The sequence below is a fragment of the Malus domestica genome, chromosome 08 (genome assembly GCF_042453785.1).
Source record: "Malus domestica chromosome 08, GDT2T_hap1".
NCBI lineage: Eukaryota > Viridiplantae > Streptophyta > Magnoliopsida > Rosales > Rosaceae > Malus > Malus domestica.
In genome coordinates this window covers 25916337-25936347 of record NC_091668.1, presented here as the reverse complement: position 1 = coordinate 25936347, position 20011 = coordinate 25916337, and the positions used below count along the sequence as shown (strand labels likewise).

The 20011-nt window shown below is 44.6% G+C and overlaps 2 protein-coding genes across 2 annotated transcripts; both read right to left on the bottom strand.

Annotated features, from left to right (window-relative positions):
• Nucleotides 1-233: 233 nt before the first annotated feature.
• Nucleotides 234-6734, bottom strand: LOC103441684 (kinesin-like protein KIN-14R). The gene is made up of 19 exons (XM_070825988.1): nt 6309-6734; nt 5865-6163; nt 5564-5735; nt 5395-5465; nt 5131-5314; nt 4876-4985; nt 4680-4779; nt 4523-4609; nt 4242-4418; nt 3816-4089; nt 3486-3647; nt 3140-3355; nt 3028-3065; nt 2669-2832; nt 2301-2552; nt 2142-2207; nt 1607-1681; nt 1025-1087; nt 234-935 (listed from the first exon to the last, which is right to left on the bottom strand). Exons 1-19 carry the CDS (start codon nt 6496-6498, stop codon nt 459-461), a joined length of 3177 nt encoding a protein of 1058 aa, XP_070682089.1. The 5' UTR covers nt 6499-6734; the 3' UTR covers nt 234-458.
• A 7953-nt stretch (nt 6735-14687) lies between these two features.
• LOC139198131 (uncharacterized) lies at nt 14688-15666 on the bottom strand. Its single transcript, XM_070826393.1, has 2 exons — nt 15028-15666; nt 14688-14801 (listed from the first exon to the last, which is right to left on the bottom strand). The coding sequence occupies exons 1-2, from the start codon at nt 15664-15666 to the stop codon at nt 14688-14690; spliced, it is 753 nt and encodes a 250-aa protein (XP_070682494.1).
• Nucleotides 15667-20011: the final 4345 nt, after the last annotated feature.

Here is a 20011-nt window from a genome sequence, read left to right as displayed (position 1 = left end):
AGAAATGATCTATCGAATATCAAAAGTCACCTCGAAAGATGGAAAAGACTACTAGACTGATCTATTTGTTGTTCAATTTGCCACATAAGCACTGCCAACGTGTGAATAGGGATTGGTTTGGGGGATTTTAAGTAGTTGACCCAAAAACTAGATAGAGAAGATGTCCATGACTACTTCAAAGGGTTGGGCCTCTTACAGAAGAATATCGTTGTATTAGATGAAGAAACATAAACTTATAAATCTAAATTTTCTTGTTTCCATTCCTAAGATTTCTCGGACAATTGTACAACAATTCATCAATCTTTGTAACTCAGTGGTACAGATTTACATTTCTTTATTAGCCTCTAACATCTGGAGGATGTCAGAATATTCTCCGATGATTCAGTTGTTAAAGCGATAGAAAAGTACACAAGAAAACTGATGTATTGTCATGGAACATTTCTGAGGATGCCTTGGCTTTATCTTAACCAAATCCTTGACCTGGAACCTGGAACCTGATCTCTATGGTTTTTGTTGCTCGGGTTCGAAGGGCCTGCTTTTTTACCAGTGGTTGCCGGTTTTGTTAAACTTCTTGTGATCCTGGACAGTGCTTTTTGGTCGCCAGACTTGTCAGTGCTGGATTCGGCTGATGACATCTTCCTATCAGCCAAAGTAGCTGGCAACATCACATTCTCATGACCTTTGCTGTGCAACTCTCTTCGTCTCTTCAGCTCGCGGAGGGAGTCGGTTCCCTTGAGTAGGACAGACTCCTGGCTTGTCATTTGGTTACTATAGCTCAAGTTACTTAGCCTCAAAGGGTCCATGTCGCCAATGGTCTCTCTTCTCGACCAGGATTTTCTGCCATTGGGGGTTGTGGCACCTGACTTGTCGCCACAAAATGTCGATATTACATGTTCTTGTTCCTTCTGTCTCAACTTCTCTTCAAGCTCTTTAACCTGGAATTATTTTAGGAGGATAGGATTACTCACTAGTATATCAATCTGTCAAGCACTTTTAATTGCAGAATGAAATTCATAATAGGAACCTTCAGTTGCAGAGATCCCTTGTTGATTTCCTCCGTTATCAGCCTTTTCTCGAGTTCTTGAACCTGCCACAACAAAAATCAATAAATTAAAAATGTGGTCAATTTGCAGATGTAGTAGCATTTTTTGGTCGACCACAACTATAGCATTGAACCCCCGAATATGAACGATGTTCACAATTGCAACTACGTCGTTCCAACTAGTACACATCAGCATATACACATAAATAAATCAAAGCCTAGTGCACATCTAGTGCATATCTACATTACGCCAAAGTACCTACCCATTATGAGTATCTACATATGATACGTATCACTGCAAACAAGCGAAAAGATAACGGTAGAACAGTGAATAAAAATGTGGGGCTTATCCATTTAGCTACAAAAGTAGTCTAGAAGAGCAAGATCATTTTGCTGGATAAACTTCTCTGTGAAATTTTGTAAGTATATTGCACCCAAATTTTAGGTTGGCTTGAAATTGACAGAGAAAAAGAGCAATGAAAGACCTGGAAGCATTTTTGATAATTTGCATTGTGAAATTAGAGAAATATAATGAAATGTACCCTTGAAATTTTTGAGAATTACCTTCCGCTGAACTACAGCCGAATTGTGCTCATACTCTTGCGTTCTTTCTTTTAACTTGTTCTCAAGGTCCTTGACCTGCGTAGCATGAGAACGAAGTCAAAACTCAACAGATTTACAAGAGCCCAAACTTCTGTTAAACACAGGTGTCAGTCAGCATCTTTTGTTTATTGAAATTCCTACTCGTCTAGCATCTGACACAGAAACTGATTTTCAAGTTAATGATCACCAATAGTTCAGCCAGAGCTACAGTTAATTCTTCAAAAAGCGAAGATGACTAAGAAGTTCTACAACTCGTGTAACTCTCAATGATGGAGCAGCATGACAGGGCACAGAGTGCTGCCATTACATTACAGGTGTGATTAGAGCTTCCATTCCCACAATATATGCAAGTGGTGTAGTTAAGTGTTCTATCAAATGAAAGTCGCAGAACATAAAAGACTTTTTTGAGTCTATGATATTCGTGCGAGTGACAAGAGTTGTCAGAGAAAACAGCTACATCAAAATTATAGTTTTAGGTAGATTTCACTTCACATACCTTGTTTTGAAGAATCATGGAATCTGCACGTTCTCGTTCTTTCAACTTGTCCTCAAGCTCTTTGACCTTTAGGAAAACAGAAGCAATATGTTAGCCAGCATAATTAAACTGTGCACAACAAAAGAACATGAAATTAACATAAATTATCTGCCAAGCAACCTTTTTCTGAAGATTCAAGCATGATTCTCTCTTTCCATTTGCTTCATCTGAAAGTTCCAACAACTGATTTTCCAGTCGTTTGCACACATCGGTCTTCACAGCAACCTGGTCTTCAAGTTCATTAATCTTTTCTTGTCGACTTTTAGACAGTTGGAACTCCCGTTTTGACTTACCTTCTAGATTCTGAAAGTTCTCTTCTAATTTATGTAAATCATCATCTTTGGATTTCAACTCTTGCTTTAGCTTGTCAAGCTTCAAAACAGAAATAAAAGTTGAAATTAATAAAATCCGCCATCTGTTTTGCTGCTTTAGTTGAAGTTCTCTTCTAACTTTTGTAAAGCACCATCTTTGGCCTTCCCAGAACTTACTGTTAGTTTTAGCTTTTGAACCTCGCCTGTATCTATTTGCTTCCTTGCAGGACCCAATTCAACACCTCGAACCCGTGTTGCGAAGTTCAGAGAACTTAAAGTCTCACTTACATCCTGCTCAGAAGGGCTTATTTGGACAAACATTAGAGTTTTAGCATCACCACCTGTGACATGCCAAAAGAAATAAATGATATTACACGTTGATCTCTAAATAATTTAGCAATTCAACTTGATGCTTGTTTTAAAATCCTATTATCAATTATCAGTTGACACGCCAATCTTTGACATATTAATCCTCACATTGGTAATAATGGAGCATTCAAGCTGCAAGTAATATTCAATTTTGTGTGGATGCTTACCCAAGGAGTCTTGAAGTAGATGTGTGAGCTTGGAATTCCTGCAAACACCCACAAACACATCAGTTTATATGGGATAAACAAGTGTGTGAATACAAGAAAAATAACAACAAACCTGTACGGAATGTGGCTCTTTTTTGTTGCCAAAGCAGAGATGACATCCCCAAGAGCTGACAAAGATCTATTGATGTTTTGAGCTTCCTTAAGGCGTTCCCCTTGAACTTCTGTTTTTGCTAGCCTCTCACTGCCAGCCAAATCCACAAGCCAAAGCTTGCTCACAGTGGACTCACCAGTGATCAAATTCTTGGCTTTTACCATGATGCAGAGTATGCTAAATATGGAATGAAGAACATCAACAAATATTGTAAGTAATATTATAAAAGCCAACACAAGCACATCCTCTTTCTGCATGGATCAAAATAAATCAGACCAAATATGTAGATTAAACTAAGGTCAATTACCAATGAGATCGGCTGCTATGCTCGTTCACATTATTTGATCCAACTGCTCTTGCACTGCTTCCAGCTTGCAGAACATTCCAAACTTCCTTAATGCTCTCAACTTTGGCCTCAACAATTCCAGGTATGTGATGAGCTCCTTCAGGAGCTTGCCTCATTTCCAATCTATAATGAAAAGAGAACTTTTTGTCAACTAGACAACCTCTGAATCTTATATGACCAAACAAAGCTGTATCTACATTACACTAATTTTAAAGGCTAGCGAGAAAACTCTAGCTAGGCAGGTGATGTCTCTTAGTTTCCATAGTAAATTGTATTGGAGTTAAAATTTACCTTTTCGAAGTCGGAGAGGCTGCTAGCAAGTCCCTGATTTGCTCATTGTAGACTTCAAGCACACTAACAGATATGCCGTATGTAAAAATTTCTTTCCTTTCCTCAGCGGTTTTAAACAACTGTTCCAAGGTCCTGTAATTGACCCCTCGGTTGGTCTCAGAACCTTCCATCGTGAAAGTCTTTCCAGTCCCCGTTTGCCCATAGGCAAATATGCAAACATTATAACCATCTAACACTGAGGTTATCATTGGTGAAGCATCTGCAAATACATCAACTGTACAAGACAAAACTTTAGTCAACATATTATCATGCATGTAAAAATCATTGACTGACCAGTGCCCCAATATCAAACGTTAAAAGGAATTATACAAGGTTAAGTAATTTGTAAGGTAGAAACTTTTCAGGGTGGTATATAGTACACGATACCTTGATCATCCTCTGGTGTGTAAACTCTGTCAAACCTGAATATCTTTTTAGTGGAGCCACTAGTAAGTATCCCAAGCTCTCCATCCTTAGCTGCATCAAATTTTACAACTGTTGCATGCCCAGCTAATGACTCCTCTTTCCTCAACGGGCGACACCGACAAAACACCCGAATGTTCCCTGAAATATACGGTTAAAGGTAAGGGCAGAACCAATTCGACTCACCACTACTGACATTTGGTTATGAAGTATTGGTTATGGAAGAAATGAGGAAAATACAATACCTTTTGCCTCCTGCATTTGGTTATAAAGTATTTTCCTCTTTGCCTGCTCCTCGTTGAACTTAAGCTTAAGTTCATCAGACTGTGTAACTGCAATATGAATAGGTTAATTAGATATATCTTTTCAGAGACATCATATTTAACACTGATACAAACTTACCCATTGCTTGAATTGCAGATACCATATTGTTGAATTCTGGAATAACATCAGTAAATTTGTGCACTTCAGAATGGAGTTGAGCATAGTCTTCCTTCATCAACTGCAAATGGATCGAGAGATCATTCATTTTCAGTTCTACCTACCAAATGGGCCACTACATAAATTTGCAAGGAATAAATGAACATAGTGTACCTACCTTGACTTTACTTTCTAAATTGTCAGCAACTGCGGTCCACAAGCCCTTATCATGCTCATATCTAGTAGAAATATCTCTCAATTTTGCTGCCACTTCTTCTCTAGCTTGATCTGAAAGGGAATTAATGATAATCATAAGACAATCTGTCTTCCAGCATATAAGTGTTCTAAAATTTCATCGGGTCGACCATAGCTCCCTGATGATGCTCAAAAGGAAGTATTCAACACTCTGTTTTCTAGTTCGATCTTGCCTTACCTAAGCAATGACTTTCATACAACTTGTTATCAAGTTCCATGGTGATGTTCTGTAACTGTTTGTTTGCAGATGTCAGTGACATCCAGGCCTCATGGCATTCATCTGTCTTGAGTTGGAACCGTCTCTTTAGATCCTCTATCTTCTTTTCATACTTGGTTGTAAATTCCAACCTTATATATTTGTCCTGCAATTTGATTCAGAGGCAATGTAAGCAAAACGCCAAGTATTCCAATCTTCTAATATCCATTTGAAGCTAAATCTAACCTGAGCACATGAAATTTCTATCTCAGCAGCACAATTGTTACATACAAGATGTCCAAGTTTCATTTTTGATGCTGCATTCAAGTTACATACCACAAGGCATGAGTCTGGAGAGTAAGTAACGTTCAGATATATCTCATATACCCAGCTAAAAGTAGAAATATGAATATACCAGGTAATGAAGCTGCTCGCTTTATACAAATCCCCCCAACAATTGGACTTCCATTAAGTCCATCAAACCTTATCAAAATTGCCCCATCCTCCCCCACCGAAACTGCAACATCTACCAACTGTAGCGCCTTATTAGCTCCAACGATAGAATAGATATCAATTCCTGATAGAACCTGTTACTTTCACACACCGGAAAACAAACCACTTTCAGAAATTACTAGTCAACGAAATTACGCACAACAAACCAAACTTGATGGACCCAAGAAACATGTTAGCAAACTTCTTTAATTAAATTTACTTGCCTTCTCTTCCTGCATGAAGACATCAAACACTCTCATTCCTTTCGGACCATTCGTGTATACAATTTCCGCAAAGTGAAGATCCACAAAGTACTCTCCGGGAGATAGGTTCTCAAACCGGTACGAAAAATCCCCAAACCGAGCAGATTGATAAACGGATGGCACATCGCTGCCGTCAATGGCCTCATTAGTTCTTAGAACATCCCCTCCTTGGAAAAATCCATCGGGCTCCACTCGAAGCCCGGGATTTATATTTTCCGTTACGGCCTCCCCTCCGGCGTTCACAAATAACACAATGCTATCTGATTAAAGAGAAAAATCAGTGTGAAATTATACACCAAGAAACAAATACCAACAAAATGCAAGATTTTTAAACCCTAATTCTACAAATTTGGTCAATTTGTTGGATTCGTTCCAAGAAATGTGGGAATTGCGATTGTTACAAACCTGAGCAAGTGGAGTGAACAAGCCCGGTTCGGACCAATCTCGAACCGGGCACACAGAGCGCGGAGATGGTCGAGTCTTCGTTGTCATCGCCATTGCTGACCGGTTTGGGGTGTGTTTCAGGGCCAAGAACGTTGCAAGACCAAGAACCAGGGAATTCGGCGTGGGAATCGGTGGGCTGTGCCTCTGCCATGAGAGAGCGAGAGAGAGAGAGAGAGAGAGAGAGAGAGAGAGAGAGATTTCAGTATGCGCTTCCTTTCACTGCTTCACAAATTTGAAATCTGAAATTAATCGACCGTTTGAGGGTTTGAAATCTCGGTCTCTTTTCTTTTACTGTTTCACAAATTTGAAATTTGAAATTAATTGACCGTTGATTATAAATCTCGTAGATTAGGCAATTTTTTGTTGGCCAAATTTTGAACGAGGAATGCTAGCTATCTTTTTTCAATTGCCTTTTTCACAAAATAAATGGTATGTGGACTTATCTTACACTCAAATTTATGTATTAATTGTGCCTAATTAAATCTCATATGTCAATAAGTCTTTAAATTATCTATCAAATTTGACAAATCTAATTATTTTAATTATTAACTAGCAGAGAGCACAAATGTGTGTGTGAACAATTTCTCTTAATAAGTATATATTTTTTTTCTATACTATTATTAAGAGAAGCCTCCTCGTCAACTTTTTTCCCTTTGTTTTACTATTTTGTCCTCCTTATGTAAATATTATGTATCAAAAGTGTTATAGAAACCTCATCGTCAACTTTTTTCCCCTTTCTCTTAGTAAGTGCATATTTTTTTTTTTTGTATACTATTATTAAGAGAAGCCTCCTTGTCAACTTTTTTCCTCTTTTTTTTTTTCCTATTTTGACCTCCTTATGTAAATATTGTGTATCAAAAGTGTTATTAAGAGAAGCCTCCTTGTCAACTTTTTTCCCCTTTTTTTTCCTATTTTGTCCTCCTTATGTAATACTGTGCATCAAAAGTGTTATTAAGAGAAGCCTTTTTTCCTTTTTTTTTCCTATTTTGTCCTCCTTATATAAATAGTGTGTATAAAAAAATGATGGCAAAATTGGAAAATAAGTGTATGATTGTCATTTTCTCAAAAAAAAAAAAGAGAGAGAGGGTAAAATAGGAAAAATAGGGATATAATTGTCATTTTGTCAAAATATACAAAATTACTATTTTGCCCTCCTTTTTGTCAATATGTATCAAAAGTGATGGCAAAATAGGAAACATTTGACAAGGAGGGTTCTTTTAATAATATAGATATTTATTTTATACAAGATTCATTTTTCAGACTCTCCTTCTTATTTTTATTTTTGTTTTGGTTTTAGGCTCTTTCTGGCTTTTAATTATTAATATTTTTTAAAAATAAAACCTATGTCGCATATTAGGAAAACCCTTTGCAATGGCAGCTTTCATGACTTATCTTAATCAATTAACTAGCATATGGGCACACACAAAGTGTGAGAAAATTTTTTATTTTGTTTTTGAAATAGGAGGAGAGAGGAAGAGAGTGATAGAGAATGTGGGAGTGTGAAGTTTTTTTTTTTTTTAATTAGAGTTATGTTATGATTATATATAGGTGAGGCTTTGAAAAAAAATACAGCAAAATTTGGTTATGTGAAATTACATTTTTGCCCTTATATTTCTTATTCATGTTCTGTTTTAATTAGAAGATTAAACTGATAATTTCATATAATTTTAGTTGACAATGAGTGTTTTATTAATTAGTAAAGATATTGCAGAAGAAAGTCTTCCACCCATTGCTTTAACCCATGTCTCCATTAACCAAATTAATGTTGGAGTAGTTTCGTCCGCATGTAGTGCACATTGTAAATGATAAAAGGAGCAAATGGCATTTTATTTATTTATTTGTGGTATATGTCGTATCAAACGAAATGCCATCTCCAAAAATCTTGTAGTCCTCCACGGGAGCCTAAAATCAAAAGGGTAAAAATGAGAATAAAAAAATTGTATAAAAATAATATTAATAATTAAAATAATTAGATTTGTTAATTTTGGTAGATAATTTAATAATTTGGTTGACGTATGAGATTTAATGATTTGATAGATAATTTAATGATTTGGTTGACAAATGAGTTTTAAAATAATTAGGGACACTTTTTCCAATGAGAGGCAGAATAGTTATTTAACTTTCATGATTCCACTACTTGTTGTTTATTGAGACAACAACGGGTTATTGAAATTGCGGGCTGAAGACTGTAATATTGATGACTTATTCGTCAAGTTCATTAAGCAAGTAGGTAGGTAAGCCATCTTCGTTAGTATTTTATTATTTAGGCCTCATGCCTAATTAATTATTGATTGGGCTTGACCCAAAGACATTCACACACATATTATCATAGTACTCAATGATACTGTTGACCCTAGAAACTACAAAGCCTACGTGGCGCGCATGCCGAGTAATTAATGAGCTAACTACGTCCTTCGGTGAATGCGGGGCGTGCCAACTCGTCGGCCGAGCTCGGCCGAGGAGTAAAATTTGTTGATGTTGCGTTGGGTCGCGCTACTGACTTCTGCGTCTTGCGATTGTGGCCGAGAAAGGAACACATCTCGGCCTTTTGGGCTCTCGAACTTGAAGACAAGGTTACTAATCTTACGAAGTTCAATATCCAATTCGGCTTTCAATGTGCCGAATGTAATAACTGTAACACCTCACTTCGCCGAGAAGGCTAATGAGATGACCTCGACCAATAAGGATTTAGAAACCCTTCTCGACCGAGACTTGGATAGGTAATCAATCGTTCTCGCCACAGTGCTGTTGATGCCAACGGAAGATACTGCGAGACCAACTGACTCTACGGTGACAGAGCTATCTATGCCGACTTAAGATATCACCGGTTGCTTCCACAGTGCTGTTGATGCCAACGGAAGATGTGTCAGCGAAAAAGAAAAAGGAAAAAGATCTCAAGTTGTTGAGAGTTTGCGCAGGGCAATTTTGTGTTGATTTGCAGGGGGCCTTTTCCTGATGCACAACGTCCCCTATTTATAGTACTGAACCTTGAGTCCGAGTTTACATCCTACTCGGACTAGGTTTCCCTCTCCGGATCACCTCGACCAGTCCTACATCTGCTAGGACTATGAACCTAGTCCTTAGCTAAGCTGGATTAGTTTCCTGGATATCCGATCCCGTCGAGACTCCCCATTGCACTAGGATTCGTCCTAACCGCCCTAGGTTTGGACTCCCACGGGTTGACCGATCCATGGTCCTTTTGCCGCCCGGCCTCCTGGGCCGAGAGTGATCCTACCCTCGGCCCAAACTATTATTTTGGGCCCAAACATTGCCCCCTCGTTTCTAAGGTCCTCGGCCTGAAACCTTCGGCCGAGTTTCGGCCTTGAAGAAGCGAATCTACCACTCAGGATCCTAATACCCGAGTTCCAAGGCGCATTTATTGAGCACGATCGCACGATCTTGATCCTGCTAACCCATTCGCCACATGGCGTCCTCTAACATGGCCAATCCCCCATAATGACGTCTAAGGCGTGCGGCAGCCTGAACCGTCTTGCCATCATGACCACTATCTCAATTCGCAAGCCACTACCTCAGTCCGTGAGCCCACTTGTCATCGTGCGGGCGTCGAACCGTCTTTCGTCATTAATTTCGCCGTCACACGCAATCATGCGCCCCCAAAACCCTAACCTTCGGTCTTCTCAATCGCATTTCCCAAATGTTCATCATGATCAACAATTCCTTCGGTCGATTTTGCCCTTTGTTTTGAATTTCGAACGATTGCTCTTCCCCCCATAACTCTATAAATACCGAAATTCCCTCATTTGTACTTTTACGCTCTCAAACTTCCTGAAATCCTCTGCCATTGATTTCTAGTGCATTTCTCCTATTCCAAGTCTTCGTCTTTAAATCCCCAACCCAGACAACCCTTTTACTCCGTGATTCTTTCTCACAATGGCGTCCTTCCTCTCCAAGCTTTCCAGGGAATGTGACCAACATCAGAAGATTTTTTATCGAAGCTCGATCAAGACCATCCGGTTTGAAAACGACATGAGCACCCAGTACCAAATCCTGGGTCCTCTCTTCAAGGCTACAATACCGCCGACTATCATCGGCCTTCTACAGGGGCACTGCCTAACACCCTTGCTTCAAGGGTTTGAATGGTCGCGATGGGATGCGGCTAAACCCCAGGGCTCCTGGCCCTCGACGACCACATCCTGGGCAGCCTGGGTCGTCCGAATGGAACGACTCTTCGACGAGCAATGGAAGGCCCTTGGCATCTACGACGTCATCCTCCTTTCGTCTATAGAAATCGTCCCCGACAAGGAGCTTCTCCAAGCCGCTCTGTGTTTCTGGTGCTCGGCCACCAACACAATGGTCCTTCCTCTGGGTCCCATTGGTCCCACCATCCTGGATATCACTGCCATTCTGGGGACTTCGGCGACCGGGATCCCTGTCGATGCGACCCTCTCTGGCATCCGTCGAATATCGACCTGAAAACGCTCTTCGACCGTCAGGCCTTCGAGACCTTGAACCGTGACGGTCATATCCCGTCGAAGGAAGATATTCAGAAGCTCCACAAGAACTTCTGTAATTACAACACCCTCTATCTCCACTTCGCCGGCCGAGGAGAAGATGACCTGCGAGAGGGAGAGCATGAAGCCTTCCTCTTCTACTGGTACAACAAATACATTTGTTGTACCAAGTCAAACAAGTGTTTGGTCGAGAACATGCCGGTAGCCGAAGCCCTGGCTAGTGGTCACGTCTTGGCACTGAGTTCCAACATTCTCGCCCAACTTTTCCGCTGCCTGGCCGATGCGACCCTCCACAAGGTCGACCCACACCAGAATGGTCCTCACTGGGTCTTCCAACTCTGGTTGCAGGTATACTTCGCCTCCATTCGGCCGGCCATAGCTGAATTCTCACCAACAGAGGCGCTTGGACCTCAACTGGCCTCTCGACCGACACCTCCCCATCAAGCCGAAGAGGTATTTCGGTACCTCTTCGCTCTCGACGACTTCTCCAACGACGAGTTCCTAATATGTCGTCGTCGAGACTATCATTCCTCCATCAGGCTGCCTACCTCCCCATGGAGCGCGGAGGAGGACGCCGATCTTCGTCAGACCTGGGGGTCGTTTGTGCTTGCTCGCGACCTCCCTCTCGGCTGTGATGGGAAACGGTCAGGTTGGGAAGTATATCATCCGAACTTCCTTGCCCGACAGCTCGGCTACCTTCAGGGCTGCCCTATCCCCCTTCTCTCATCCCGAACGGTCCTAAGCAGTGGACGCGAACCTCGTTCCTCTGAGAAGGAGTGTAGAACCGCCGTGAGGGAGTTCCAATAGCGCTGCCAAAAATTCCGCCTTCGACCAGCCACCCCGGAAACCCATTGCACCGACACCTTTGGTGAGTGGTGGGAGAAATACACCCAGGAATTCTTTGGTGCGCCGGTCGAAGATGTGCTTAGCAGACTCTTCGGTGACCGGCCTAAGAAGGCCTCGGCCCCTCATCCTCAAGGTACCTGTTCCATTTTCCTCATTTCCATCAACCTTGCATATTGATTTGCCTTACTGAATTGTCTTTATCTTTTTAGGTAGTCGGCCTTTGAGAAAGACGGAGGCAGTTGCCGCTGCCACGGCCGGGAAAAAATCGGTCGTGGCCCAAAAGGATAAACCCGCTGGTAGGGCCGTGCTGATCAAACGACCTCGCCAAGAGGCCGAGCCGGCTGTCGAGCCTTCCCCGCCTGCTAAGCGGGTTAAACAAATGGCGAAGAAAGGTGCACGGGAGATCCACGTTATCTCCAGTCACACGACGACTCCCAGTGCTTCCCCTTCTCCCGCCGCCGGTCATTCTGGGGTCGAGAAACAGCCGACTTCGGCCGCAGAGACGGCCCCAGCGCGGCCTGCCTCTGTGGCCGGCGCATCAGTTGTACCTCCCTCTATCGAGAAGGCACCTGTCTCACAACAGGCGGTTTCTACGACCGAAGAAACCTCTCCCAAGAATCCAAAGCCCTCGGTCCTCGTGTTGGAAGAGAGTGAGGGGAGCGACGAGGTCCCGCTGGCGCATCGTCTTCATACTCGTCGACAACCTCCTCCAGTATCCGAGATGGCGGTTCAAACCGGCCCCTCCTCGGCTAATCGTGGCAAGCGCACGGTCGAGGAACCGACCCCGGTGGCCGAACCTCTCGTTCCTTCTCAGGACCAGGACGTCCCTGCCTCCTCTGAAGCAGCTGCGCCAGTCGGCCCATCGGCAGCCGACCGTGGCAAACGGCTGCTCGAGGAACCCGAGGCCACGGCGGAATCGCCGGTCCATCCTCAAGACCAAGGCTTCCACATTCCTCCACAGGAGGTTACCTCGGCTTTTGTAAGTACCTTCAATTGTCTCCTCCTGATTGCTTTTCTGCTTTAGAATTCTAAACAAGGAAAATACTAAATGTCAGGTGCCTGTACATTCTTTTCACCGTCAATTCTATGTGCCGAAGGGCGTTATCTATATTTCCTGGCCGCCTCAGTGGCCATCAAACGTAGATAACCTCCATCGGCCGCGTGAAGTGAGAAGCAATATGAGACACTGGGCTCGGCCATTGAGTTCTTTAGGTTCGAGCAACGATCCTGGGGACATGGCCGAGGTCTCCTCTCGGCAGGTTAAAAAATGACACCTTCTTGCTATTCTTGTCATGACTTCCTTTAAGCTTAACCTTGTCTATTCGTGCAGGCTTCGTGGGAGGTTGAATTCAAAGCCCTCCTCTCCAGCACGACTGCAGAGTCCGGCCCTTCGGCCGCTCCGACTGAGGCTGCCGATCCAAGCGCCCTAACCTAGTTGCGAGAAGTCATGTCGCTCTCATCATCGCAAGTACTTGAGCGCAACGGTCTTGATCTGCTCGGCGTGTGTCTGAACGACCTTGGAGCCGACGGTCGCCTGAGCGGAGATGCCATTGTTCGGGCATCGTCTGCCTTGGAGCGCGTTCGGGAGACATTTAGTATCTTCCAGACTGCTCTGAAGGCCGAACAGGACCTGCAAGCCGCCACGGCCGTTCAAGACACCCTCCGTCCGAAGATTGACGATCTACGGGCAAAAGGAGAAGCGTTAGCCGAGCTCGACCGTCAGATGGCCGAACTAGCAAAACGCCGGTCGGCCATTGCTTCTGAGCTTGCGAGGGACTTCGAGTCAGGCGGGAAGAATCGCCTAACTGAGTATGCGGCGGCCAAAAAACGGGTCGAGCGGCTGAAGCTGGACAAAAAGAATCGGCAAGCCGAAGTCATCATGGCCGACGTGCGGTGGTTGGAGTTGAAGGCTCTGCTCAGCACTCTTCTTCCCTCGTCTCCTTGAATGTATTCGACCTACTCATTTTTGTAATACCTATCAATCTTAATGGAATGATTTTTTTTCTACTGGTACAACAAATTTTTTATTCACGCATTTCCCATGTGACCGGATAGTATTTCTTCAAGAACTTCCCATTAATCGGTAATTTGTGACCTACTCCAGTCCGGTCTTTAAGATGATACGCCCCTTTGCCTTATACCTTATGCACAATGAACGGCCCTTCCCAATTTGGCGACCACTTGCCGAACCTAGGATCTTTTATTCCTACGGGCAACACCGTTTGCCACACTAATACACCCTCGTCGAACGTTTTCTGTCGTACCTTTTGATTATAGGCTCGCTCGGCAATCTGTTTTTGTGCCACCAGTAAGTTATAAGCGTCAAGTCGCGCCTCTTCCAAATCTTCTAGTTCCTGTCTCATGGATTGATTATATTCGGCGCTAAACAAACTACTTTGTTCAATTAATCGCAATGAATTTATGCTCAACTCGACTGGTAGCACCGCATCGTATCCATAGGTCAATGCGTATGGGGTTGTTGCAGTCGCCGATCGGGGCGACGTTCGGTATGCCCATAATGCCTCGTTCAACTTCAAATGCCACATGCCAGGCCTTTCTTTTATTATTTTTTTTAGGATGCCAATCAACACTTTATTACTTGCCTCGGCCTGCCCATTCGCCTGTGGATAATACGGTGTGGACTGTTCCAGCCGAATTTTCAAACTGGCCGTGTATTCTTTAAACCTTTCGGCTGTGAAGATTGTTCCATTGTCGGTTATGATCGTTTCTGGCACACCGAATCGGGTCACAATGTGTTCCTCCACAAAGTCGCAAACTTCTTTAGATGTTAACTCGGCATATGATTTTGCTTCGACCCACTTAGTAAAGTAATCAGTTGCGACTATTATCCATGCATGCTTAGCAGCTCCGGAAGTCGGCGTGATTTTGCTGATTACGTCCATGGCCCATCCTCTAAACGGCCACGGCTTAATGACCGAATGTAGTGATTCGGCCGAGACCCTTTGTATAGGCCCATGGATTTGGCACTGCACGCATCCTCGTGCAAACTCGATACAATCTTTCAGTATTCTCGGTCAAAAATAGCCGTGTCGTCGGAGTAACCATCGCATTTTTTGTCCAGACTGGTGAGCTCCGCATACCCCTTCATGAACCTCTGCGATCGCCCGAGCACTCTCTTGGGGGCCGAGGCATAACAATAACAAACCATCTTCGCCCTTTCGGTACAACTCGTTCTGGTACGTGACATAGTTCGTGGCGTGAACCCGTGTCCTGCGACTATGTTTTCCGTTAGGATTGTCAAGGTACTGCATAATGGGTTTTTTCCAATCATCTGGTACTGCCTCGACCGCGCAAATTTCTATAGAGTCCTGCCGATCTAACAACGAAGGCAGGGACATGACCCTGGTGCGTATCACATCGTCTCGACGGAGGATTTGCTGATTAACCAAAGCCGGGTATAGTTGTCGTAATATTGGTATCTCCCGGCCTAGCTTGCCCCCCAGGAGTTGTGCACCGGAGGCGATTTGAGCCAACTCGTCTGCGTCGGTATTATGAACCCGAGAAACATGCTCGAATGTAATACCATCAAAAGACTCGGCTAAATAGCTGGCGACCATGTAGTAAGGCGCCAGAGTACAACTCATGCAGTGAAAAGACCCATTAATTTGGTTAATCACTAGTTCAGAATCCCCGAGGACGGGAACACGAGTGGCGCGTAGGTCAAGAAGGAGGCCCAGACCAACGACCAAAGCCTCGTATTCGGCCTGATTATTGGTGCAGTCGAAATCCAATTTGAGCGAAAAAACCCAACGATCGCTGTGAGGAGATTGAATGACGATGCCTGCGCCGGCCGAGGACGAGGTACTGGAACCATCGAAATACATCGTCCAATAGTTGTCGCGGGTCACCACCATGCCGATTTCGACGTCAGCACCCCCGAAACCGTAAGGCGAAGGGTGCTGGGCAAGGAAATCGGCCAACGCCTGTCCTTTCACAGCTTTTTGCGGCACGTATTGCAAACTGAACTCGGACAACGCCATCGTCCATTTCCCAATTCGGCCTTTCACAATTGGCCGGGTAAGCATATACCGGATAACGTCGGTCTGGGCAATGACTTGGGTGACCGACGGGAGCATGTAATGCCGAAGCTTGGATGCAGCGAAGAACACGGCGAGACAAAGCTTCTCAACGGCGGAATAATTGATCTCCGGATGACTCAGATTACGGCTGAGGTAGAAGATAGCCTGTTCCCGTCCGGCATCGTTGTCTTACGCGAGGAGGCAACCGATGGACTCTTCGGCCGCCGAAATGTACAGCTTGAGAGGCTTACCGCGCTGAGGATGGACCAGGACAGGTGGGTTTGTAAGAGAAACCTTGATCTGCGTAAACGCCGCCTGATGCTCCTCATTCCACACGAACTTCTCTGAGTCCTTGAGTTTCAAAAGTGTGGAAAATGCTTTCATTTTACCTGCCGAATTAGCAATAAATCGGCGTAAAAAATTGATCTGGCCGAGTAAGGACTGTAATTGTTTCTTCGTCGTTGGGGGTGGGGCAGTAATGATTGCGCGTGCCTTATTCTCATCGACTTCAATCCCACGGTGATGTACGAGGAAACCAAGAAAATTCCCGGCCGATACACCGAAGGCACACTTGGCAGGATTCATCTTGAGGTTATGCCTACGCATGCGGAGGAAAGCCTGCCGAAGATCGTTTAGATGTGTCTGTCGACGCTTAGATTTGACGACAACATCGTCGATGTAAACTTCAACGATGGTACCAATTAAATCATGGAAGATGGCGTTCATCGCCCGTTGGTATGTGGCGCCGGCATTCTTGAGATCGAATGGCATAACAACCCATTCGTAAATGCCGAGTGCCCCCGGGCAACGGAAAGCAGTTTTGTGCACATCGACTTCGGCAATGAATATTTGGTTGTACCCGGCGTGTCCATCCAAAAAGGATAAGATCGCATGATTCGCCGCAGCATCGATTAACAGGTCTGAGATCGGCATGGGATACTCGTCTTTGGGAGTTGCCAGATTCAGATTGCGGAAATCGATGCAGATACGCAGTACGCCATTTTTCTTTAACACAGGAACGATGTTTGCCAACCATTCAACATATCGAGCCGTCCGAATGAACCCGGTTTTTAAAAGTCGAACCAATTCGTCCTTGATGCCGAGTTGCACTTCTGTCGAGAATCGCCGAGGTGGCTGGCGAAAAGGTTTACATCCGGGCTTAATTCGTAGTTCATGCTCGACCAGAGCACGATCTAAGCCGGGCATTTCATGATAACTCCAAGCAAAACAATATTTAAATTCCGTAAGCAAGGCACGCAACTCGTCCTTCATTTGTTGAGGAAGTAAAGCGCTAACAAACAAAAGTCGTGGGTCATCGGCCGTCCCAACATTAATTTCTTCTAGGGGGTCCTTAACCTGGGGCCGATGATCCTCGAGTTCGGCCGGGACGGCTCGGACTTTATCAAAAGATAGGGCAGGACCATGATCTTCTTCGGCAAGGAACTCGACGAGGTTAACGCCTGAATTCGGTTGCCGAGATATAGTATACCAATGAGCCAGCAGTCGTTCCATCGTAGATGAAACCGCGGCCCTACGTTTGTCCTGATCAGTGTCAGACATCAGACTCGGGGATGAAATTGGCCAATCCGAGTCTCGCCGAATCCTGGTGGACAGTCTCGGCGCCAACCTCGATAGCTTTCTGAAATGAAATCCGAGTCGGCCGTCCGTCTTCATTGAAGCCTTGCAACGTAATATAGCCGACGTGGTCATCATAATACCGGGCTTGGATCATGTTAGCTTCGAAGGGCTGGCTATCGGCCGGGTGAACAGTGACCGATTTGCCGTCCCAAAAGACAAGCACTTGATACAACGACGAAGGAATACAGCTGGTTTGATGGATCCAATCTCGGCCGAGCAGTGCATTATACTCGGTTTTGGAATCAACCACGAAAAAGGCGGTCATGTGGGTACGACCAGCAATAGTCACAGTTAACGGAAGTACACCTTTGGTTTGGGATTTGTCGCCGACGAAACTACTCATTGTGATTCCTGATGGAATAAGCTCGTCATTCGAACGGCGTAAGGCCTTCATGATGTTCAAAGGCATGATGTTGACGGTAGCTCCACAATCGACAAAAACTTTAGAAACTGGATATCCCTCGATATGGGCCGTCACATACAATGGCTTTAAATGGTGAAGCTTGGCCGATGATGAACGAGGGAACAATTCGGCCAAAGCGGCCTTTAGACTATCATCTCTTGTTATTGACTCGCCTTCAGCAATAGACACAAAATCAATATGGCCAGGTTCCTCAGCAACCACATCGCCATCAAGGAAATTTGGTTGAGCCGTGCTTGACTGGAAATCGGCAGGTAACACATGAACCATACTGATTTCCATATTATCCAGGACTGATGGGCCCATCTGGTCAAGACCTTCCTCGTTCGGTTGGTCGGCGACTACAGACTCATTTGTCATCAAAGTCAGACACCGAGACTCTTCTGTTCCCTCTTCAATGACTTCACTTGGCGGAGCTGCTTCGGCGACGTGTTGGTTCTGTGTGACCGCTTCGGAGATTGACAATGTATTTGAGGTCGGGACCTGAACCTGCTCCTGATAGTGTAGCCGAGCATCCCTCGTGTCGAGATAAGCATCTAGACGGGCAACACGTGCGATTTCATCGGCCGTAAGGCCGAAAAGGGAAACCGCCGAAAATACTTCAAAGTGATATCGCAAATACTGAAGGTCCTCTAGCGAGAAAGGAAGGTCGGCTGTATCGATATCAGTATACGGGTCGACTTCAAATCCAAGGACACGAGCTTCTCGTATGTGCTGGAACCTTGCTTTCAATCCTGGATCTGAGGTCTTCTGGATGATCCGCTCAGCATCCGGACAAGTCAGAACCAGATCAATGGTGTCCTGGCATGCTTTCGGCAAACCATACAAATCGTTGGCCGAATGTTTCTTATGAAATTCTCGCATCCAAAGACTCCCCAAGGAACGGGGGGTGCAAATTCCGTCGAATTCTGACCAAAGGTTCTTGTATAGCCGGCGGGGATAATTTGCTTTCGGCTTCTCGCCTGAAATGCTCAAGGCGTGCCCTCATCTCCCCTGGTCGAATGAGAAGTTTGATCCGTTTATCAGCTTCTTCGAACGTGGTCTCGATATCTTGATCAACCAGCCTTTTCCCTTGAGCCAACTCTGTCATAATTGCTGGAGGTGGTCGCTCATCATCAATGGCAGCTGTGTCCTTCGGCCGCCACTTAGGGGCCGAAGTTTCTTCGGCTGCTCGTCGGCGAGCCATGCAATCTATCCGTTGATGCCGGCGTTTCTGAGATTTGGACAACGCAGTGTAGACACCCTTCGAAGAATGATATGTATACCAACGTTGATCTCTAGGCTCGGGAGGCTTGAAGGTCTTTTGGCTCCGTGATGATTCTGAACTGCTAGAATTACGCTTATAGTAATCATCGTCATAGAATGAAGCATCAAAATCGAGACGCCGCCTGACCGAGGGTGTCTCTTCCATCCGTACTTTAGGACCGAGCCTCTCAAAAACCCCGTGATGTTGGCCTTCATTGCCTATCTTTTGCCGAGTCGCGGCCACAGGTTGCGAAGAGGGCTTCGCCTCTGGTTCACTGTTGACCTTCGCTCTACATTTCCTGCACAAAACCGCCGTCCCACTGTCTTCATCAGTGCTATAATCCACCATAGGTTTGACGATAGCGGGCCCCGTTAAAGCCGTCGGCGGTTTGTTTGAACGAAAATCGGCCATGAACCGTGGTCGAACATTCTGATTCCGCGGACGCTGCGTTTCGACCACTTCGGCCTTGCCTTTCCCTTTGTCCTTGGGTAGGTACGCGTCGACCATATTTACTGTTGCCATGGGGAACGGATCAGTATCAACACTCATCCTCTTCTCGGGAAACTTTAGTTTGCCATTATCGATCCAGCTTTGGACGTTATCGCGAAATACGACGCAATTGTTTGTCGTATGTTTGCTCGAATTGTGGTATTTGTAATACACCTTTCCTTTAAGCTCTTCGGCCTTAGGAATGTTATGACCAGGCCGAAGCTTAATGATTCTTGCTGATAACAGTTGGTCAAAAATTACGTCAGCCTTAGTAATATCAAAAGTATAAACCTTTGACGGTTTCAATGTTCCTTCAGTGACCGAGCGACTTTTGGCTTCTCTAGAATCAACCTGAGTCAATGCCTTACAAACGTACGGCTTATCTATCACTATCTCAGCCGCATCCACACTAACACATTCATCCTCGGTTGATGCATAATTGACAGTAGGGTTCTTGTAAATCGTTCCCCGAGTTAGAGTCTTCGAAGTCTTTTCCTCGCGGAGCAAATAAT